General features: G+C 48.4%; 1 protein-coding gene across 5 annotated transcripts in view; it reads left to right on the top strand.

The window, feature by feature from the left end:
* DRD2 (dopamine receptor D2) overlaps positions 1-24,300 on the top strand; it is a 67,304-nt gene that overhangs the window by 30,032 nt on the left and 12,972 nt on the right. For 4 of the 5 annotated variants that reach the window (XM_034933709.3, XM_034933708.3, XM_034933714.3 and 1 more), the window contains exon 2: positions 22,249-22,564. In XM_034933709.3, the coding sequence (XP_034789600.1) occupies positions 22,249-22,564 (316 nt within the window). Of the gene's footprint in view, positions 1-1,340; positions 1,446-22,248; positions 22,565-24,300 lie in introns of those variants that run through there. The other variant, XM_055094853.2, reaches the window with a different exon arrangement.

Here is a 24,300-nt window from a genome sequence, read left to right as displayed (position 1 = left end):
CCACAGCAGCAAGTTAGGAATTCTGTCCTATCAGCCATCAGCTCCTGTGGCAATGGTGTGATGGTTCCTTGAAGACCCCTCCCACTTTGGAAACACAGGGAATATGCCTTACTGTCAGTGTCGGCCTCATCCTCACTCGCCACCAACACTGAGTTCCTAAATGGTGCTCTTACAGCCACATGCCTCCACAGGACTTCTCTCTGTTTCTCATTTTCACAACTACTTGCATCAATGTGTACTGTACAATGGGGACATGGGATTGAATTTACAGGATTATTATGAGGCTTAGCAGCAACATGGGTAAACTATTTCCAAATATCCCATCTTGCATTTGCAGTATGTTAATGTTAGTAGGGGGTGCCTCATTGCCACTGTGGAAACAGAGGTTTTGCAACTAGACAAACCCAGTCTTCCATCCTCCACTGCCACTTCCTAGTTGACATAGGTTATTAAAGGAACTCCCTTGGCCTCATTGGCATTATCTGTGAAAAAGGATTAGTAATGTTTCCCTTTTAAGGTTGCTTTTAGAATTAGGACAAAGGTGTGTACAGTGTGCAAGACAGTGTCCAGTATACGGTGAACAGTCAATAAACAGGAGCTACCGTTACTATGACTGCTGTGTTTTCTCCAGTTCTGACAGCAACTCTGTGTCTGACTCAGCGCCCGGGGGTAGAAACTGGTCTTTTCGGCAGACGTGACTCTAAGGAGTTTGGATGAAGAGAGTGCCTGGGGAACTAGGGTGGGATCCATGGAGGTGGGGTGACTGTATCAGATCTGTCATCAGGGCTTCTGGAAAGGGGCTAGTGGGAAGGGGGAGCTGAAGACCCTCCATGTACTTCCCATGCATGAAGTGGGGTCCATGTGTCCCAGGAGGAGTGAAACATGCCACTGAGGTCTGGCAGGAAGCAAGGGGACAATTGCAGGTCAGACACAGAGAAAAACTTCCTGGGCCAGGACAACAGGCAACTCACTGGAACTCACGGACCCAGGCCCCTGGAAATGCTCCAGAACAGGCCGGAAAATGCCTCCAAGGCCGGGCCACCCCCAGCGTCTCTGTAGCTAGCAGTGGCTCTGGAGACAGGCTGAGCTTGTTAGAGTCCTGCCTCTATCACCTAGCAGCTAGAACTATGGATAAATTTTTGAAGTTCTCTGGGCCTCCATCTCCTGAAAAATGGAGACGTGATGAGGATTCATGGAGAGCACATGTATAAGGAGGGTTGCTGTGCCTGGAACACAGTAGGTGCTTAAAATGATGGCTACAAAAAATGGATCAATTGACAGATATTAATTCCCCTCTCCTCCTTTTCTGCTTCTCTGCCTCCTGCCCCTTGCATGCGCAGTCAGCACCATGTGGGACAGATACTTGATATTTGCTCCATCCAAGGGTGAAGGAGAAGAGGACCCTCCCCTTTGCCTGGAAAAAGTTTCTGCATCCTTGCCTGCAGGTGAGAGGAGGATACGATGCCTCAGGAAGGCCTGGACAGCGCTTTCACACAGATACCTGGGTATCGGAAGTGCCTGTGTGAATGCCTGTTTTCCACTCGAGATAATTTTAGACTTGCAGAAGAGTAGCAAAAGTAGTGCAGAGAGTTCCCGTATACCCTTCACTCAGCTTCCCCTAAAGTGAACGTTTTATATAACCACAGAGTGATGATCAAAACTAAGAAAATAACATTGGCTCAATATTATTAACTAAATGACAGATTTTATTTGCATTTTGCCAGTTTTTCCACTAATGTCCTTTTCCTGGCCCAGGATCAAATCCAGGATCCCACATGGTTTGGTTGCCACATCTGAGTCTCCTGCAATCTGTGACAGCTCCTCAGTCTTTCCTTGTCTTTCATGACCTTGAGATTTTTGAAGAGTGCTGGTCAGGTGTTTTCAGAATGTGGAGCTATTTTCACACTTGTGATGGAGTGTGCAGCACTGAGTTTTGCAGTCTTGCTTTAATATTTTTCTGCTTTCTTATTTTTGCTAGACTCCCAGAGCCTTTGCTTCTGCCAAAAATCTGTCCCGTGCAGTGAAAGATCCCATGCAGCTACAAAAGTGGCAGGAAGTTCATCTGTTTAGTGTGTGACATTAGCCACGTTACCCTCTCTGCAAAATGTGCACCCTCTTTCCTACTCACTGGTCCGGCTTGTGCTCATATCAGAGCCCCAGCTGTCGAGCTAGTACCTCTATCCAGATGGCGGCCTCCGTGAGGACAATGGAGCTTGCCTCTCTTGTTCAACGTTGTACCCTTAGTCCCTAATCAGTGCTGCATATAATAGGGGCTCAGCAAATGTGTGGTGAATAAAGGAGCAATCACCGTCATCATCAGCCACCATTTATAGATGGCCCATGGAGTGTAAAGGACAGTCATTCAGGTTGTGGATGTGTAAAGCATGTAATTTCCTCAAGGAACATACAGCCCTGTTAGAGACTGAACATAGATAGAAAAAGCTGATATGCTGGCCAGTCAGTACAGCAGAAGCCCTCATATTCAGTACGGTGGATTGACTAATTTCAAAAGTTCTTTAAACAGGGAATTCATTTAAAAAATGATACTCCAATCATTTCATTTTACCTTAGGGCATTCACGTACGTTCATTTACCAAACGTTCTGTTCATATCTTGGGTCATTTCTTTGAGTACAAATACACCAGCTGGGCGCAGTAGCTCATGCCTATACTCCCAGCACTTTGGGAGGCTGAGGCGCACAGATCACTGGAGGTCAGGAGTTTGAGACCAGCCTGGTCAACATGGTGAAACCCCGTCTCTACTAAAAAACATAAAAATTAGTTGGGTGTGGTGCATGCCTGTGATCTCAGCTATTCTGGAGGCTGAGGCAGTAGAATTGCTTGAACCCAAGAGGCGGAGGTTGCAGTGAGCCGAAATTGTGCCACTGCGCTCCAGCCTGGGCCACAGAGCGAGAAAGAAAAACAAAAACACAAACAACAACAACAACAAAAACAAATTCATCAACTGGAGTCTTGCCTCACCCTATTTGCTTAAGTGTACCCATAGTACTTTACTTACAGCTTCCAGTTTTTTTTAGTTTTATTTTTTAAAGCAGAGCAAAGACTTAAACTTACAAAATGATATAGTGTAGACGCTTAGATTTTAAGAATTTTCAGTTATCTCATTTGCATATTAGATAACTAGTTAGGTTTTTTGTTTGTTTGTTTTTAGCAATTTTTCTTTATCAAAATTTTTCCCAATGCATTCCACTTAGTTTTCATGGATCAATATTTTGACTTGGCATCCATATTTCATTGTTTATGAAATAGTGAGCTAAACTAATGACAATGACAAAACAACTGGTGTACACAGGTTTGGCAGAGGACTAACTGCCTGGTGAGCTGACAGCTCTCCTGGTATGCTAGGAGGACAGAGAGAGCACAGGATCCTGGAAGGGAACATATGGTGTGCGGTGCACATCCGTCAGCGTCCTTTCCCAAAACAGTGATTGGAGAGCGATGGTTAATCCAATCTGCCCAAAACTTGGAGGTCACTAGAGAGCTTCTAATATGTATCTTTCCTCTCAAGTTAGTTGTCCTTGCTGAGCGCCACACTGTGCTAAAATGCGCTGGATACTCCAGGAGCAAAAGATGAATAAGATACAAGCCTTGTTCTTAAAGAGCATAGGAGAGGAGAGAGACAGACTTGCAGATTTTGGTACCACAAGTGCCAACAAGACCCAATAGTGTACTATGAAATTGAAGAGGAATAAATAATTTGCCCAAAAATAGATCATAGAAGGCTTCTCGGAGGAGGTGGCCTCAGATGAGCAATAGAGGCCATGGTGAGAAAGGAATTTGCAAGAGGCTGAGACCACTGAGCCTCATCATCTCAAACAACCCAAGCATACAAATAAGCCTGGTAACAGAGATGCTGGTGTTTTCTGAAATAGAAGTTGAAAGGACCAGTAGCAGCTGGATCCACTTGTTCACTGTCATCAGCATTAGTCGTGAAGGGGACCAGAATCCTCCTCTCCCCCATCACGCAAACCCTAGCATATTTGTTAGGCTTACAGATAAGAAAAGAGGGGGACAGAACCAGCCTTCCCTCAGGGAGCCCAGCACTGCATGGAGAAAAAAAGGCACAAAGGTAATGGGCAGGCCCCTCTCCCAGGTCACCAGCAGCCCTGCCTATCAAGCTGATGCATGCGGTAGAGTCCAGACCTCGATTTGCCTCATGCCAGGAAGATGGAATGTTTTGTTTCAATCTGTGACACGCACCTCAGTTGCTGAAGAGATTAGCGCTTCCTGGGCTGCAAAGGTAATTAGATGATCAGTCGTAGAAAGTCTAAAGCAAATGGAACCTTTAGGGAGAGAGATTTGTGTTTGCTGTGTCCCATGGAATATCAGCAGGGAAGAAAAGGAACCTAAAGGAGCTGTGCTTCAGAAACAGGGGCCTCCAGACACAGGGCTGAAGTCTCCAGGCAGGGCTGGGGAGGTGAGAAAATCAACACTTTGCTCAAAAGCCACCAGTGTTGCCTCAAGCCTCCTTAGCCTCAAGAGTGCTCCTCCTCCTGCCGCTACCCCTTGATGGGGAGGATTAGGTGAGAGGATCTGAGAGCATCATTCAGACACAGCCTTTGTAGCTCAGCAACATAATAGCAACTCAGTTACCCCTGCTAACTATTATAAAACACGGGGCACAAACTTAGATACATTCTGGAACCTGGTAGTTAATGTCAACTGAGTGAAACCAGCTGGGTGCAGGGCTGTAAGGATGGCTGGAGATTGTGGTAAACTTGAGAGCATGTGTGGAGCTGGACATAATGACTGGAGGGAGGGACCTCTGCCTTGGCTTCTGCCAAAGCCTTGGGGTCTGGCCACTTCCAAGCTAAGGCAATTATGGCCAATTTTCTTTCATCTATGCCCCTACACCCATGCTGTTTTCATATAATTCCCAGATAGCATATAATTCATCTGTAAATATTTCAGTGCGTTATCACTAAAGGATAAGGACTGTGAAAAAATTCACCATATATGGGGAATGTGGGGAACAAGGGTGGAGGTGTAGCTTTTTTTTTTTTTGGAGACGGAGTCTCACTCTGTCACCCAGGCTGGAGTGCAGTGGTGTGATCTCAGCTCACTGCAACCTCCACCGCCCTGGTTCAAGTGATTATCTTGCCTCAGCCTCCAGGGTAATTTTTTACATTTTTAGTAGAGACGGGGTTTCACCATGTTAGCCAGGACGGTCTTGATCTCCTGACCTTGTGATCCTTCCACCTCGGCCTCCTGAAGTACTGGGATCACAGGCGTGAGGCACCAAGGTGTAGCTTCTTTTTCCATCCTTGGAGTGTGTAGACAGTCCATTCCTCATGAGCCGGGCTGTCCTCTGCTTTCTTCAATTGGTGTGCGCCTTGTGTAAAGGGGACTATCTGGACGACCCCAGCTTGTTGTTGCCATGCAAGAATGCTGAGCCAGTGTTTCCAAGATTTTATGATTCTTCTTGTAAAAGAAGCTAGATATCTGTATTTTAACATGAAATGTCCAATTGTAAATATTGGCAATAAAATGCCAGTTTTTCAACAATGCTATGTGAGCCCAACAAATCCCGTATGCAAGCTAAATGTGGTCCATAGGCTACGAGTTTGCAGTCCCTGGGCATGAAGGAGATTAGCTAACCAGTACCAACTGTCCATTGCTGGGCTGTTGGAGACTAGCTGTGTAGTAGGCAGCCTTGCAAAGGAAAAAGGTTTTAGCAGGCTGCCATTGCCAGCCTCCATTTCCCACATAACAGAATGGGTTGATTCCATGTTATGGTCTGCCCATAAGTTGGGGCTTATGGCATGTGGCTCATTGTAGGAAGACAGCAAACATCTGGTTCTCAGATGACTTCAGCATCCATTGGAGGGTTATTTGCACAAACTTGGCAGCTTGAACTGATCCCTGAAAAGAGCTTCTCCTCCTTCTTGCCACAGCCATCAAAGCTCTCTCTGTCAGCCTGTGCCTCAGGGAGCTGTCACAGCCTCATTACTGCTAATTCATCTTCACTTAGTGCATCAAAAGGCTGATTTATCAAACTGGGTGGGCGCACAGGAAGTTTGATTAGCAACATTATGTTGTTTGCCATGACAGGCTCAGAAAACTTAGCTCATCTGTGTCCCAGGAGCCCCAAGGTAAGACCGAAGTGTTTATATTCTGCCTCTGAAATTCTCAAGATCAGAAACCAGCATGGTGGCTCTAGTCTGGGGTGTTCCCAATGGGGTGCCCTCTCCATTTCTCTCCTTCCTGCCCCCTCATAAGTGGATCTCTGGAGTAAAATATCTCGATTTCTTATCCAAAGAGGTACTGGTGTGAGCAGGGTCCCTGGTTGCATCCCATCATCCTGGGTGGCAGAGTAGCTCTCATGCCTGGGAATGCCCTTTCATCTTCATATCTAATGAAGCACTTGGGATTTGCATTATTTGCCTCTGCCATTATCCCCATCATGGCCCATGTCAAGCTGCTGAGCAAAACATCCAAAGGCGCAGCCTTTTTCCCAGGCTCCTGGGACAGAATGGGACAGAAAACCTCCCAAAGAAATAGTTTCAAGAAGTAGCATTTCGCAGAGAAACCTAACAGGCCCCATGGCCCTGAGCTTCTCCCTGGAAGTCTGGGGGGAATCATCTCTGAGCACATTCCTGTAAGTGCATGCCTTTATCAATATCCAGAGGACAGAAAGAGAGGGAGTGCTTGGAAAACAGCCCTTGCAAAGAAAGGTTAAAAGAAAAGTTTATGGCCTGGAAAAGAACTGGTTAGGTGGGACTTTCTATGTATGCATTGTTCCTGAGTGCCACTTGAGCCTGTCTCTGCTGAGGATAGGTATCTGGGCGAGGCGAGCATACACAGAAGTTGCATAAAGGTAAGTTGGACTCAGGAGAGGCACTCATGGAGGCTCCAGAATTACTCTCCTTTAGTTAAGTTCATTTCCTTGAAGATGCAGATGATGATGATCCTACAGTGACCAGGATGGTAGTGACAAGGATTGAGCCCTTTCCAGGAGTCAGAGAGCCCTGTAGGATAAAGCAGGGGACCTGTCTAGAGACCTTAATTGCAATCCTGGTTCTGAAAGCAATAGGCTCTATGAACCTGGGTGAGTCATTTCACTTTCCTGGTCTTACTCTTAGCTTTTTTTTTTTTTTTTTTGAGACAGAGCCTCCCTCTGTCACCCAGGCTGGAGTGCAGTGGCATGATCTGGGCTCACTGCAACCTCTACCTTCTGGGTTCAGGCGATTCTCCTACCTCAGCCTCCTGAATAGCTGGGATGACAGGTGCCCACCTCCACCCAGGCTAATTTTTGTATTTTTAGTAGAGATGGGGCTTTACCATGTTGGCCAGGCTGGTCTCGAACTCCTGACCTCAAGTGATCTAGCTGCCTCAGCCTCTCAAAGTGCTGGGATTACAGGTGTGAGCTACCATGCCCAGCCCTGGTCTTAGTTTTTTAATCTGTAAAATGAAGAGATTAGATTAGATATTCTCTAAGGCTTCTTCCAGCAGTAAAAGTCAATATTCTATATTTTTCCAGGTTAGCTACCATTAAAATAGGAACAACTGAGTGCCTTCTCTCACTCAGAGACTGTGCTAGTGGCTTGATGTGTCTTGTTTAATCTTTATGATAACCCCATGAAGAAGGGAGTCTCGTCCTGTGTTAGGCTGTTCAAAGGAGCACCGTCACTGTCAGCTTCCTCCAGCATAACAAACATCCAGGAAGCACTTACAAAACTGGTAGCCTTCCTAGGAGATGCTAAGGATACACATAGGTTTAAGACAAACTCTGCCCATTAAGGCTCACAGATGCATCAGACAGAAAGGACAGATGCAGAGCAATGTAGGTACTGAAGAACCTGTGCATGGCAAAGAAATACCGCCAACTACATGCTCCTGAGTGAGACGATAATAATACACTACATTCACATTTTTATAGGACTTTAGAGTTTGCAAGACACTTTGGAATATATCATTTTACTTGATTCATCTATCACTCTCTGAAATTAGGTCTGACAGCTCTCATCATTAAATTATTAACTATTAAATTGAGAATTAGAGAAGTGGCTCATCCAAGGGAACTGGATTTTCCTTCTGCATGTCAGACATCCACACAGTGAGACAATAATAATGCAGTGCTGATGATTTCATGATACCTGATAGAGTCTGCCAAGCCTTATCACATCTCATGCTGGTCCTACTTCTGCCCTGAGGAGCAGAGATGTCTCATAGCTGTTGCATCCTTAGATTTACCAGGAAGGTTACAGGCCAGGTAGGACTTCTTTTTTCTCAAAGATTTAGCGGGAAGGCTCAGGGTTGTTGCAAATCTGCATGACACACCCCAAAAGGACTTAAACCAAGGTCACCTGCTAGGTGCCCTGATATTTTAGGGCTTTTAGTTCAGGGGTAAGTAGTGGGAACAACATGGTAGGCATGGCTGGAATCTCTCTGAAGCATGCAGAAAATTGGGGGTCACAGAGAAATGGGGAGTTTCTTTCCCTTGGGCCCCTCATTCCAGCTTGAGTCTTTTGCCTGTGACCCTCACACAGCTCAGCTCCTTTCCGGCAGCTGTTGCAACCTTGTAATGACATTAGCTGCCACTTTTTGGGCACCTACCACTTACTGGCCCCTTTATTCACATTTTCTAAGTCAATTTTGCAACCATTCCCATGAGGAGGATGCTATTGCCCCCATGTTACAGATGAGAAGACTGAGGCCCAGAACAATTTCATTGTCAAGGCCATACTGCTACCAAGTGGGACTGGAACCCAGATCTAGCTGTTGTCTGTCTGATTAAAAAAAAACAATAAAAATAGGACGCATTGACACACCTTCTTCAATTCCAGGGACAGAGGAAGTAACTCCTCTGTATCCTGGGCATCACTGCTTAGGAAGGCCTCAATGTTGGCCCCGGGATGTGGAGTGGTATGCAGCAGCAGTGGGTGCACAGCCTGTTTTCAGGATGGTGCCCAGCACTGTGGCTGCTCTTCCAACCTGCTTCCATCAACTGGGAGAGGCAGTTGGGGGCTCCTCTGCACCCCCCAGTCTGTTGTCGGGATGAGGAGACTGCCTCTCTGCTCTCTTCCCTGTTGTGCCCATGTTGCCCCTCCTCTGAGGGAGGTAGCAGAAGACCAGGCAAAGCAAGATGCCCAGACCTACAGTGCCACCCTTGGTGGTGGACGCACACCCTGTGGAATGAAAGGGAGCATTGGGGAGGAGCCTGGCCTGCCAGATGGACCCAGAGGCAGCCCCGGGAGCTGAGAGAGGATGAGGGACCCCAGCTCTTGCCCACACTCCTCGGCTCCACCCAGACTCGAGCATGCCCTGTGCTCCTTGGCTCCACCTGGACTCCAGCGTGCCCTGTGCTCCTTGGAGCTCCCTTGTCAGAGTAGCCCCATGTCCTGGAGACACTAAGAGTGTCATTTTCTGGAAAACATGAGGTTGCCTAAGGCACTTAGAATTCTGAGGAAACATGGGTATGGCCTGGACCTCAACTTCCCTCTTTATAAGGCTCATATAATTCTTCCCTCATATAATTATATGAGAAGTTCCTTTGGGGGCTCTGTGGACACCAGTCTGACACCTACCAGCCTGGAGGGGTGAGGCCCTGGCCATCCCCATGAAGGAACCGTGTAGATGTGCCTCGGACACAGGACTGTGAAAACCTTACTTCTTCGTACCCTAGATCCATACTCAACTCCTGGTGTAAGGAAGAGTCTGGGTTCTGCAGGCAGATCCACTGGTGTTCACAACTCACTGCCTGTTTCTTTGTCTGTAGCATGGGGATCATATCTAATCTCACAGGGCTGCTATGCGGAGTAAATGAAATAGTAGGTGCCCAGCACTTCACATGGTGCCTGGCCTGCAATAGGCGCTCAGTAGCTGTTCTATTTGTCATTAAAGTGGGCTTTACCCTCCCACCTCCATCCCTACCAGCTGAGCCACCACCTGCTGTGAAAGAGAGGACATGACTCATTAGGCCAAAGCTGTCATGTCATGAGAAAGGATCCCAGGCCATAGAAAGGGTTGCCAGGGCTCGTCCCCCGGGCTCCATCTGTCCTGGACAGGGCAATGGAGTGATCAAAACAGAGGGAGAGTCTGGCAGCCAGACTGGCAGAAAAGGAAGCCAGTGTTCATAATAAGAGAACTTGATCAGAAAGATACCTTGAAGCCTGGCTTGCACCCATCTGTTTTCTTAGGGATGGGCGCTGGGGTGAGGGTTAAGGAGCAGATTAGATATTTTAAAACATTTTGTTATAGAAAATTTCAAGCATGTACGAAATTAAAAAGAATAGCATCATGAACCTCAAGTATCTATCACCCACCTTTAACCACGATCAAATTACGGCCAATTTTCTTCCATCTATGCTTCTACCCCTATGCTATTTTCATATAATTCCCAGACAGCATATAATTTCATCTGTAAATATTTCAGTGTGTATCTCTAAAGGATAAGGACTCTAAAAAAATTCACCAGAATGCCATAATATCAATAATTCTGAATATCATAAAAATCTACTGTTTAGATTTTCAATTGTCCCCTAAATGTCAGGGATTTTAAAAAATTGGTTTCTTTGAATCAGCATCCAAATAAGGCCCACACATTGCAATTGCTGAAGATGGCTTTTAAGTTTATTTTATTCTAGAGGCTCTCCCCACTCCATCCTTCTTTTTTTTCTTTGCAATTTATTTTTGGAAGAAACTGGGTCATTTGTCCTATTGTATTTTCTGCAATCTGGATTTTACTGATTGCATTCCTGTGGTGAAATTTTACCTTCAATTCGTCTTTGAGGTCTTGACACCAAAACAGTATTTGTGTGGGAGTCCTCAAGTCCAATCTTGCCTGCCCACCCCCTCCATTGCAAGAGGGCCTCCCATCGCCTTTGCCAAATGGGAGAGAAAGGTCCCCGGTGCCAGCCTGCTGGAGCCGAAGGATGAGAAACGTGGGGACAAGGGCTTCCAGAGGTTTCCAGCAGTGTGATCGTGGGTTGTGCTATTATTTGGACTGGGCCTTCTCTCTGTTTTTATGAACAGGAATGTCTTTTAATAAAGAAGAGCAATTTTCTGCCAAATAGCCAGGATTGTTTTTCCTCCATCTGGAGCAATAAGGTTCAGGATTTGTCTCCCAATTGACTTTCAAGAGCATGTTTTCTCAATTCTTTCCTGAAATTAAAGTAAAGGTCAAGGAGGCTGGTCTAAGACCCAGCCCTTCCTCCTCTCTGGGCTCTGGCTGGCAGGAGTTTGGTAGCTAAGTATGTCCTTGGCTCAGGTGACCCTGTGTAGCCCCTGGGGCAAACCAAGCTCAACTTCCCAGATTTTTTCTTTGTGGGGGCAAATTGAGGAGGAAGGGAAAGTGGGGGGGCGGGGGGGGAATACAGTGCCAGTCTGTGGGCTCCATTCTGAATTTAGATCTCCTGGGCAATTTCTAGAGGCTTCATTCTCCCCACTGTGTTCCCTTCTCAGGGAGGGGGCCCCTGGCCCCACCCCTCCACCTGCCTCCCACCCTCCAGTCTTCTGCAGTGCACGTGAGCTGCCCCAGGGATCTGCCCCTTCCCTCACACAGTATCGGAGCGGTGAGGATTTTTAATCAAAAGGCAGCACACGCAGAGAACAGCACCGCCACCACCCCGCTCAGCATCACTGAGCCATTCTCCCCCACCCCCTCCCCACACTGAGTCACTCTAGCTAACAGTTAATTAATTTGTGACACTTTGACAGTTTATGAGGAGACATTTTTACGGAGCCATCAAAATCTGCAGGGATGGGGCTGTCAGGCAGACACCCCTTCCTGCATTCACTGCATCTCCCAGACCCTGCCTCACCCCGCTGCAGACCCTGGAGGCCTGCAGCAAGGTAAGGCTGGGAAGACTCAAATTCTGCTGCTACTCAGACCTCTCAGAGACTCCACACTCCTAGGGACACCTGAGCAGGCCCAGGGCCACCTGGCCACCTTGGGAAGAAGCAGAGAGCGGGGTTGTCTGGGATGAGAGCCCTGGAGAAAGGGAGGCCCTGGTCATGCTCAGCTGTGGTCTCCTCTGCTCCTAGACAAAGTCTCACACAGGGGCCCTTTCCATAGCTGGGCAAGGAACTGTGCGTGCTCCAGCCTCTCCCTGGGGACACCCCCACCCCACCCTTGTGCTCCATAGAGAACTGAGTCTCAGCTGCACTCAGCTCACTCACTGTGGATGCTTGGTAGTCTCTGGCTGGTGCTGACGGCGGGGGGGAATGGCTCCCTTGGCCTGCTGTGACTTCCCTCCCACAGGGTGCTGCCAACCTGGACACTCTGAAGCCCTGGGCCTTCCAGAAGCCCAGAAGCCATCTCCACCAGCTCTGTGCTTTTCTTTCCACAGACTGTGTGTTGGCTATGACCTCTCCCCACCTCCCCACATCCCCACACTCACTTTCATCTGTGTGCCTCTTCTTTTTCCAATGCCTTATAACACCTTTGTGCCACAGTGATGCCCACCTGGGAAACACCCTGCAAGGACCCGAACCAGCTGGGCACCCAACCCCAGCTACCACTGTGACTGGGACCCAGAGGGTCAACAGGAGATCTCAGAAGAGGCTATTGTACCCTTCACGAAGGATCTGGGAGGAGAAATGACTGCAGGGTAGGAAAAGACCTAGGGACTGGCCCCTTCACCCTTGAATGAGATGCTGTCTCCATGGACGTCTCTCAAACGTGTGGAGCATGTGCTATTGCCAAGGCTGTGCTGGGGAGGGAGAAGACCAGGAGAGACAAGACACATGTGAGCCTTGCACACAGTTTAGCAAGAAGAACAGACATCAAACAAATCTCTAGACAAATACTGACTTCATTACACCTGTGCTGGGTGTCACCGAGGAGCACACGTGTTGTGAAAGCATTAAGTGAGAAGACAGGCTCTGAGCTGGAGTGGCAGGAAGGCTTCCTTGGAGAAGGGGCTGGAAAGATAGTCCTGAAGGGTGAGAAGGAGGAAGAGGCCAGCCAGGGTGTGCTATGCTGAGCCCAAGTGGCAGGAAGGGGCTTAGGGTTAGGAGTTGGGACTCAAGGAGGGTGCATGTGGCTGCCTGTGCCTGTAAGTTTACGGATTTGGTGACAGGAAATTGAGAAAGTGCCGAAGGCTAGCTTCTATTTTTACTGTGAGGTGGGAGGTAAGACTGGGAACTGCTGGCCAGGTTTAATTCCAGGGAGCAGGGGGAGAAGCTTGGAGCAGGCGACCCGGGTTGCCAACCTCAAGCTGGGCCACAGAAGGCCCTCGAGATTGTAGCCACTCTCTGGCTCCAGCTGCATAGGGCCAGACACAGCCAGAGACCACCAGTGGAGAGATTCATCCAGGCTGTTCCACGCCTTCTAAAGAAACCTAGACAATGTTCCCTGCAGATAACATAGCCAAGAGCTGCTGCGCGGTCCCTGAGCTCTGCTGCCTCGCTGCCTCTGAAGAACTCCAGGTTCCAGGGAGGCTCCCCATGCCAGGGGAGAAGGGGCAAATGGGGTATTAGTGTGTGGCCTCCCCCTGTCTCCCACAGCGGCCTCTGCTACCCCCAAATGGTAGTCCAGGCCACTCCCTGGGCTTCCACTAACGGGTATCCCCCAGCCTAGGTCTCTAGTCCAGACCTGTTCCCCCACAGTAGTGCTGAGGCTGTGGTTTGCAGGGGAGTCCAGGGGCTCAAGACGGGGGAGCCCTTCCCCTTAACAGGGAAAGAGCAATCTGCGTTTCTTCCCTCAGGAGTGACTGCTGACACCGGGGCCAGACCCACAGCCTCACACCCCACTCCCCTGTGCACCCGGGCCTGGCATGCAGGAAAAGCCGTTCCCAGTGAGCCCAGGAGGTTGCCATCGTCCCTTGCTCCAGGTTCCTCTTTGTCCCCACAGTCCTTTCTGTTTCTCCTCCCCCTCCTTTTTTTCCTCGCCACAGACCCTCCACACCCCAGCTCCAGGGCTCAGAGGCTTTGCCCTCCAGACAGTGACTGTGCCTGTCCATCTACCCACTCCTGCCCTCGGCAACCCAAGGTCTGCAGCCGCCTGGCCTAGGGCTTTGGAAATGAGGTCTCCATTTCCTCCGCCGTCTGCTGAGGTTGCCTCCTAGGCCAGAGTACATAAAAGTGTTATTCAGTAACTCTCTCCTTTTCCCTTGGATGTCGGAAGGAACGGGCGCACCACCTTTCCTCCCTCTTCCATTTCCATGCTGCCTTTTTGAAGTTGCAAGAGATGCTAAAAGAAGGTCCAACCCCAAGTCAGAGCCTGGCCTTTGCCTGGAGGGGTAGGGGCAGGTGGCCTATATTGCCAGGGTCCTGGAAAGGAACCTCTTACCCACTCACTCCCAATTCCTATCCAACTCAAGTCACTCCAATAGGCTGCTTTTGAGATGCAAATACAAAATGCTTTCTTCTCCCCCTCTACTTTTTCATTGAAATGCTTTGCATCTCAGAAAAGAGGAAAAAATGATGTGTTTAAGACAGGAGTGTCTCACCCGCCATCAAGCCTGATAAGGAATTGTTAAATTTTAATTAGACAATTTGATTCCTTCAAGTGCCGAACTTTCAGGGAAGGCAGCACCAAGACTTAAGCTGAGACGGAAGCATAGGAAACACGTTGCTGGGGTTTATGCTGCATCCAGGGCTTCTGTCCCCCACCTTTCTAGCTCTGTGCCCCAGATGAAATAGAAATGAGGTGGTGGGGAGAGAGGGAGGGAGAGAGAGAGAAAGAGAGGATCAGAGAAAATCCTCTCTGTTCTTCCAGGACCTGCCAGCTTTCTTCCTGGATCCCAGGCTGTCCTAACAGATCGACCCTTTTCACCCTACTCCATCAGCCTGGGGACTAAGGGTTGCTACACCTTCCAAGTTTCTCCTGAGAGAAAATGTCAGGTTTGGGTGTCAGCCTCAAACTGTTGAGCCTTAAAGGAGCTTTTTTCCCTTCCAGTACACTTTATAGGTTGGGGCGCCTGCCAGTTTTGGGGCGTGACTGGGAAAGCAGCCCCTTCCATACCTCATCTATACCCCAGAAGGCCTGCCCACTCCCTGTCCCCTCCTCTACTCCTGGGGGGCAGTGCAGTGGGTGGCCTGAGCAGGGTGGCCTGCCTGGGGCAGCCTGGGTGGGCTAGCTTAGCCCCAGGTCTCTGGGCTCTTCCAGTACTTCTCAACTTGAGAGCTAGCTAATTTCCAAATTAGGGCACGCACAGAAAATAGTAGCATTTGTAAGGCATATAGGGTGAATAGCAGAAGCTGCTGAGGTTGGAAATGCCTGGCTCTACATCCCAATTGACCTAATATTTCTATGCACCTTGATGCATTCTAGACCTCTGGTTGGGGAAGTTCCGCTCTGAAGCTTCTGAAGAGAGCCACTATTATAGAAGGCTGGAGTTAGGCTAGATGTTAGGAAGAACTTGACAGGCAGGGGTCCTGAGCACTAGAATGGATGACTCTGAAAGATATTTCTGTAGATCTTTGCCCTTCTGAGCTAGGGCAGAGCAAAGAGTCCTGGAGACAGATGAGGAGATCTTTGGCTCTTTGATGACCTGTAGCTTGCAGGTCACCACACAAATGCAGTCTTCTCTTTCTCCTGGCTTCCACCAGGGCAGCTGAGAAAGAAAAGCATAGGAGGCCTCAGAGGACCCATGGAACCTTGTCTGCAAGCATCTGCATGGTGAGGGTGGAATAAGGAGCATCAATTACCCCCACTTTCCTGCACAGAAAGGTGCCTTAGGGGAGAGGCAGCCACCCCTGGAGTGAGGCCTGGCAGCTACAGGGTTAGATCGTTCATCCTCCACCCAGGAAACACCATCAAGTAGCTCAACCTGTAACAGCTGGAAAATAACAGTGTCCATGCATGTATTTGGTGCTCACTAAGTTCTTGTTGACTGGGGATTGTGATTTGGAGTTTTGTAAGCTTTTATGCATGCCGCAGGGGCCACCTGGGAGAAAGATGGAGATGACATTTGGAGGGTGGTGAGCAAGTTGATCATATTTTCACAATCCAAAATCAAAATGCTTGTTTTGACAACAATAGATTTTTAAATATACTGTGCCACTTTATTTGTCTCAAAAAAATTTCTCATGTAAGAATAATGCACCTTGGGTTATATATTTAGCCAATCTCCATTTTAAAAAAAGAACAAGAAATTGGGACCATCATGGCAAATACAAGGTGCCATGTGTTATGTGGCTTTGCGTTTTCCCTCAACAAGCTCCAGAGTGGACAAAGAACTCACCAGGCTTCTTTGGAGCCAGAACCAGCCCAGCGTAACTGGAGCAGCACTGAGAACCTTTCCTCACTCCGCTACCATGAACACAAGCTCCAGCCAGGATGGAGAAGCTACTCACTTGTGTATTCTTTTGGGATGCCCCTTGGAGCCCAACAATCTGTGCAGCCCGGAGACAGAAGGACAAAAGGGAGGGATGGGCTGGAGCTGCAGCAGGGAAGCCTGGGGACCAGTAGGTTTTCTCAGGCCTCTTGAGAAAATACCAGCTTAGAAATGCTGGGAAGGCCCTGTATTGCTATCCACTCTACAATGCACTTCCCCCTGCCCCCACCATTTTAATGTCTCTGAAATCAGAATGCATTTTACAATGGATGACATCTTGGAGCTCTACTGGGGTTGGATGGCATTTTTTTCTTTCCTAGTGATATATAAAATAGTGGTGCATCTTCATTCGATTTTGTCTTAGAGTCTATGAAATGTGGTGATTAGTATGACAGTCATTGGCTATAGCAGCTGGGCTGGGAGAGCTGTATCTTCCAGGCCAGCTGCTACCTCATCTCAAGGGTCACTTGAGTTTGTCCTACAGCCAGGGCCCAGGGACAGGCTTTGTCTTTTCCTTCCTTTACTTCCTCCCAAGGAGTTGGTGGCTGCATCTTGAAATCCATCTCCCTTCATCCAGCCACCTATTTTTCAGGATGGGCCATAGGAGGCAGTGGGCCCAGGAGGACCTCAGACCCTAGTGAGCTGCATTTGAACAGCAACAGTCACTTCATCTTGCTGAGCCGTTGGCTTGTGGTCTGATTGCTTGTTTCATTTCATTCTTTTGCTTGGTTTGATTTTTAAAGTTGACATTCTCAAGGGCTTACCTGTGCCTGGCACATGGCCATGAGTCATCTTACTTAATACTCACAATTGTTGTTATCTCTATTTTGTGTATGGGAAAACTGGGCTCAGGAAAGCCAAATAATCTGGCTGAGGCCCCAAAGTTAATAAATGGTAGAGTTGGGACTTGAACCCAGGTTTTTTAGTCCTCAGCTCGAATGTTATACTAGCACCTCTCAGGCTAGAGTACCTTCTCTGTGGCAGTGGATTTGCTGATGTCTGAATTCCTGCTCAGCTTGATGTTTACATGATGAGAGCCAGCTAGGCAGCCCCTGCTTGTGAGAGGTGAAAGCCCCAAGTAGATAAGGTGCTGAAGACACGATAGAAACCAGGACTGACACCAGGTGTTAAAAGATAGCCCTGTACCGGCCGGGTGCGGTGGCTCACGCCTGTAATCCCAGCACTCTGGGAGGCCGAGGCAGGCAGATAACGAGGTCAGGGGATCGAGACCATCCTGACTAACACGGTGAAACCCCGTCTCTACTAAAAATACAAAAAAATTAGCTGGACATGGTGGTGGGCACCTGTAGTCCCGGCTACTCGGGAGGCTGAGGCAGGAGAATGGCGTGAATCCAGGAGGCGGAGCTTGCAGTGAGCCGAGATAGCCCCACTGCACTCCAGCCTGGGTGACAGAGCAAGACTCCATCTCAATAACAAAAAAACCCCAAAACAAGCAAACAGACAAAAAGATAGCCCTGTACCAAGGTACTTATAGGGGTTACAGGTATTTAGGCATTTGCCATGTTTTCCCTTTTTTTTCTATAGTGTAAATATACTACGTTTGTATTAGCAACAAAAAGCAACGAGAACAACCAATAATAAATAATAGATTAGAAAATCAAATGTGTGAGGCCTTTCTCAGAACTTGGGTACAGGGACTCTCCCTTACCCTGCAGAAGTAACCAGCACTCCAGAGAATGAATGCTCACCCTCAACCCCACCTGACCTGCAGTGCTCACATTTGCCATCTACATTGTACTCATAATTTTAAATCCTAGACTAGTGCCTGTAATCCCAGCACTTTGGGAGGCCAAGCAGGAGTATCTCTTGAGGCCAGGAGTGTGAGACCAGCCTGGGCAACATAGTGAGACCCCCATCTCTACAAAACATTTTTAAAAATTAGCCAGGCATGGTGGCACATGCCTGTAGTTCCAGCTACTCAGGAGGCTGAGGTGGTAGGATCACTTGAGGCCAGGAGTTGAGGCTGCAGTGAACTATGATTGTGCCACTGCACTCCAGCCTGGGTGGCAAAGTGAGATTCTGTCTCTATTAAAAAAAATTAAATCCCAGTTTACATCCCCCTCCTCCAGGAAGTTCTCCACAAACACCCCAGCCACACACATGTGCGTATGCTCCTGAACATCAACTGTAGTGGACACTGTGGAGTGCCACCCAGATCCCCCTGCAGGACCACAGCCCTCATCCCCAACTACTGGGAGTGTTGGCAACTGACAGTTTTTGGCAATTGCCCACTGCTGAGGAGAGATGCCTCTTTCAAGGCCTCGCTGCTTTCCCTGGGACAGCCACAAGCTGTGACATCTATGAGAGGGGATTAAAGGCCCTACCCTGTTGCCCTCATTTAGGCAACTGGCAGGGTGCCCTGTGGGGTCGCCTGATGCCTTTGTTGTGACTTCTCCCTCTGGCCTGTCCTGCGTCCTCACTTCTTTGCACATCTTGATCCTGAGAGCATTCCCCAGTACATTTCCTGCAGGCTGATTTCCTCTTCAGAGTCTACTTCTAGGGACTTGTATTAGTCTGCTCTGGCTGCTATGACAAAATTCCACAGATTGGGTGGATTAAACAACAGAAATCTGTTTCCTCATAGTTCTGGAGGCTGGGACGTCCCAGATCAAGGTGTCAGCAGGGCTGATTTTGCTTAAGGCCTCTCTCCGTGGCTAGCAGATGGCCACCTTCTTGCTGCATTCCCACTTGGTCTCTCCTCTGTGCGCACATCCTTGATGTCTCTTTTTATGTCCAAAGCTCCTCTTGTAAGGACTCCAGTCAGATTGGGTTAGGGCCCACCCTAAGCGTCTCATTTTAACATAATCAACTCTTTAAAGGCCCTGTATCCTAATACAGTCACATTCTGAGGTACTGGGGGTTAGGACTTCAACATATACATTTTGTGGGTTGGGGGAAGAGCATAGTGCAGACTGTAACAGGACCCAACGTGCAGCACCTATGGCACCCTTGGAGTGCCTTACTTTTTCATCACTTGTTAATCTGGTAGCCTATGTTAGCAGGTACCTTTCAAGTGGGAAGGGGTTTTCTTCCCAGTTGCACTAACAGAGCCTTTGATTCAGTTCAGCAAACATCTGTTGAATACGTACTGCCCACAAACCAGAGTCAAGAGTTGGGAAAGAACAAGATAGTATGGTTTTTATTTGTTCATTCCAAGAACAAGAGGAGGAATGAGCAAGACATGTTGTAACTCTTGTGATGTCTACACCCCAGTGAAAAAAAGAGACTCCTAAACAGGTGTCTCCTGCAGCACTGGGGTGTGTTTCAGTGCTGCAGGACCCTGAGGAGGGTGGGTGATGGCTCAGGCAGGAGGACATGGGTGGATTCTAGGGCAGGAGGATTCTAGGCAAGACTCGCTTTGAAGGATGCATAGGGACTGGAAAAGCAGAGGGAAGGGAAGTGAACAGAAGAGTTTTCCAAATCCCTTTCTTATTAAAGTAGGGATAATAATTAGACAAGATCAGGCATGTTCCAGGTAGTATGGCCATAGACAGGGATAATAATTAAAAGCCTCCGAGGGTTGTTTTGAGGATAAATGAGACAGTATATCCAAAAAACTTAGCAAACTATCAAACCCTTTACAAGTATATGATGCTATCATCAGCAGCAGGGAGTGGGGGGAGAAGAAGAGAGCGATGGTCAGGATGGGGGCAGTGAGTGTGCCTCACACGCCTCAGGCCCCTGACACTGCTTTGCACAGTGCTTTATGCCCAGCAGGTTCAATAAATGCCGATTGAGTAAATGAATGTCAGAAGTAGCCGCAGGCACCTGATCAATACATACATGCAGGCCTCCCGCTGTGGGCTCCAAATGGGAAGAGGGCTCAGTTGGTTTTGCAGAATACAGCATCAATATGACACATGCTTCATTACCTTAGAACAGGAAGATTTGCTGCATGGTGGCATTCCATGTCACCCCACATGGAATTAGGCACTTTGCTTTTCCCTGAGGCTCCAGAGTGATGGTGGTTGGTAGGACATGATCCATATTCTTCTACTAAAGCTGGAAGAGTGGGTGTGTCAGACAGGGATGAGAGTGTGGAGATTGGGCAGACCCTCTTCCACCATCCCCTCTGACCCATTGCAGGAGGTGTGCCCTGTTCATTGATTGGACATGGCACCACATTCATCCCAAATGGCATCAATTGGTGGTTTTCAATTTGCAGTAGCAAAGTACCTGGAAGTCATGTGCTTTGTATGAAATGCCTTGGAACGCTGACAAGTTTAATTCTATTCTGTAAAATAGGAAGACTTTTGTTAGCTGAAAAGCCAACTATATTATCCATGCATTATGTTTCAGTCACAACCCAAACTCCGGCTGTCAAGTTCATCAACTCCTGCTGCCTCCCAAGTCTGCTCCTGAGCCCCTCTGGTCCCTTTTCTCTGTGAATATGCAACACCAGCCTCCCAGAGCCCCACGCAGAAATCCTAGCATTACCCTCAACTCCTTATCTCCCTGCTTGTCCCATACCCACTTTTGCCCCACACCTATCCAAGGACCAAGGACCATGAAATTGACTTGCAGTTTAGCTCCTGATTCTGAACAGGTCTCTCCATCCTCGTTTCCACTATCTTCGTTCAGATGACCACAATTTCTAACCTAAATTACAGCCAAAACGTCACTCCCCTCTGAGCTCTCTTCTACACCATACACTTTCTAGAACACCAGTCCAATAGGGTCGTGTCTCTGGGCCCAACCTCTCAGGGACTCTCCAGCTGACAAGACACAATCTGGCCTGTAAATGTCCCTGCAGTTTAATTATCCTCAACGTTACTGCCATACCCTACATTTTTGGCCAAACAGAATTGTTTGCTGTTTGATGATTTGGGACCATGTCATATTTTCTGTCTGGAACATCCCCCCACCCCTCTCATTTAGCAGGCTAAGTCCTCCTTCTACTTCATCCCAGATGATACTCACTTCAGGAAGTCTTTCCCTTCTGTGGGATGAGATGCCCATTCTGCAGGGCTTTCACTCCCTGCATCCTGCCAAACCTCATCATCTCTTACCTGGATTCCTGCTACAGCCTCCCAGTTGGTGTCCCACTTCCACTCTGGGCCCCTCCTCTCCGTTCTCCACAGTGCTGTCAGAATCACCTATTCGAAAGGCGAATCTGATCATGTGGTTCCTGCTGCCCTTAGGATCATGTATAAACTCCTAGCATGACTTTTAAGGCCCTCTATGATCTTGCCTATTGCAACTTCCCCAGACTCAACCCTTGCCAGGTCCCTCTGCATCAGCTATCCAGAATCTCTTTGAGGCCCTCCACCTGCTGTCTACCTCTCTACCTCTGTGCTTTGCATATACTGCTTCCAATGTCTAGACCTTCTGCTGACTCCTAGTTCTTTACCTGGCTAATTCCTACACATCCTTCAGTTGTCTGTCTGTTGAACATCACTTCCTCTAGAAAGCCTTCCCTGAATACCTGAACTAGGTTATGTATCTCTCTCCCTGTTCCATTTCCTACTCCCTATCACCTGTAGATGTAATTGCTTGATTAATTGGCTGTTGTTTCTCCTAGAATGTGAGCTACAGAACCATGTATATTTTGTTCCTGCCTATATTTCTAGAACTATATAGAACAATGCTTAATAAATATTTATAGAATCAAGAATGAATGAATACCCATTTCTGTTTCGATGACTGGAAGGTAGCAAGCCTGGTTGACTGAAGTGTGTGGTGCATGGGTCGTGCTTAAGAAGTGTTTGTTGAATGAATAAATAAATGATGGATCAGCTCTGTTCAAGCTCATCTTATTATGCATTTTTTAAAAATTGTGTTTGCTCATTTGTCCTACAAGCTGTAAAAACTTGCTAGCAAAAGAGTGGCAGAAGGCCCAACATTTTTAGAAAATTCTTAGCCGTAAACCTTAAAATCCCGAGTTGGAAAATTCTCATTATTAAATGCCAGGAGTTGGTCTTCTCCCTGGAGACCTCTGCAAGAGGCCCTCCCACTGACACCTTCTGTCCATTTTTCCTGGCCAGAGCCTGGCCACCCAGTGGCTCCACCGCCCTGATGGATCCACTGAATCTGTCCTGGTATGATGATGATCTGGAGAGGCAGAACTGGAGCCGGCCCTTCAACGGGTCAGACGGGAAGGCGGACAGACCCCACTACAACTACTATGCCACACTGCTCACCCTGCTCATCGCTGTCATTGTCTTCGGCAACGTGCTGGTGTGCATGGCTGTGTCCCGCGAGAAGGCGCTGCAGACCACCACCAACTACCTGATCGTCAGCCTCGCAGTGGCCGACCTCCTTGTCGCCACACTGGTCATGCCCTGGGTTGTCTACCTGGAGGTAGGTGGGCCCCCTGCTTGCTCCAGCACTTTCTCCAGCAGGGCCCTGCACTGGACACTGGGGACTCTAGCTCCCCACTGGCTTTTACCAATGAGTTTCCTGGTGCTTCCCCAGGTGGTTTTTCCTTCACTCTGGGCTTACTTTTTCTCCTTACGAAATGGGTAGATTGTTTCCTTAATAATCCCAACTACCATTTGTAAAGTGCTTACTAAGTGCTGGGCCTCACGTAGGGACTTTAAATATAGCATTTTCCTATATAACCCTCACAGCAGCTTAGAGGCTGGCATTATTGCCACCATTTTGCAGTTGATAAACCAGGTGGTCAGAGATGTTAAGTAACTGCTGCAGCATCACACGGCTGGCAAGTCCAAGCTGGAATTCTGGCCTCAGAGTTAGTTCCTTAGGTCATATTGGAAATAGGAGTAACCGGCAAGGATCCCCAAGGAGGGACATGTTTATGCTCCCAGGCCCCTGAAACCTTCACTCCCATCTCCCCACTTCAGAAATGGGTCTGCTGCTTTATGCTCCCCATATCCCCTCTCCTTCCCACAGCTTATCCTGGGGCCCTGTCCAGGACCTGCAGGTAGAGGCTGCCATGGACTGTGCTGTAGCCCTTTTGTTAGGAAGAATTGTATAGTCACTCATTTCTTGGCCCAGCTCTGCACCTCAAAATGGGGAGTAGGCAGCACAGTCTAGACACTGTGCCTGGTGCATTGCTGACACAGACCCAGTGAATACTCTTGGTAACCCTGGGAGTCCATGCTACTCTTCTCACTTTACAAAATAGGAAACAGGCCGAGCACAGTGGCTCACGCCTGTAATCCTAGCACTTTGGGAGGCCGAGGCAGGCAGATCACGAGGCCAGGAGTTCAAGACCAGCCTGGCCAACATGGTGAAACCCCATCTCTACTAAAAATACAACAATTAGCCAGGTGTGGTGGCATATGCCTGTAATCCCAGATACTTGGGAGGCTGAGGCAGGAGAATTGCTTGAATCTGGGAGGCAGAGGTTGCAGTGAGCTGAGATCATACCATTGCACTCCAGCCTGGGTGACAGAGCAAGACTCTGTCTCAAAAAAAATAAAATTAAATTAAAACAAAAACAAAATAGGAAATAGAAGCTTTGGAGAAGTTGCCTTTCTTCACCCAGGTCACAGGGAGAAATGCTGATGGAGAAATCCCAAAGCAGATATTATTCTCCAGGAAGACACCTTCAGAGCCAGCGAGCAGATGTGGGAGCATTTAGGGATCATCGGTGGGCACAAGCTGGATCCTGCCCCTTTCTCTGCCCAGCTTTCTAGGATGGCATGTCCAGGACTCAAGCAATCTGGGAGTCTAGGTGCATGGGAAGGCATGGGATCAGGCATTTAGGAAAGTGCCGGTGCTCTGCCCACTGAATTGTTACCTTCCTTCCCTGAGCAGGAGAGGAATTGACCAGTGCCTCTGAGGCCATCCCTGCCTGAGAGGGAAGGGGTTGTTGAAAGAAAATGCGAAAGCTTTGTAGGTTTAAACAGGGGAGAAATCTAGATGAGGACGCTCAGGTGAGGGGGCGAGACTGGTGGAAAGTGGCACACCTCCCTGTCCCCGGGCCCCCAAGGGGCTCGTGCGTTTACTGTTCTCACCACCACCCCGGGCCCAAGGGAGCTCTGATCCATCACCCCTTGGCTTCCTTTACTACAGCCAATGCAGGCTGCAACTTCCAAAATGACCTGACTGGATATTAAGGAAGAACCAAA

Source organism: Pan paniscus, chromosome 9 (genome assembly GCF_029289425.2).
Source record: "Pan paniscus chromosome 9, NHGRI_mPanPan1-v2.0_pri, whole genome shotgun sequence".
NCBI classification, from domain to species: domain Eukaryota; kingdom Metazoa; phylum Chordata; class Mammalia; order Primates; family Hominidae; genus Pan; species Pan paniscus.
Note: the sequence above shows the minus strand (reverse complement) of the source record. Positions and strands in the feature narration are given on the sequence as shown.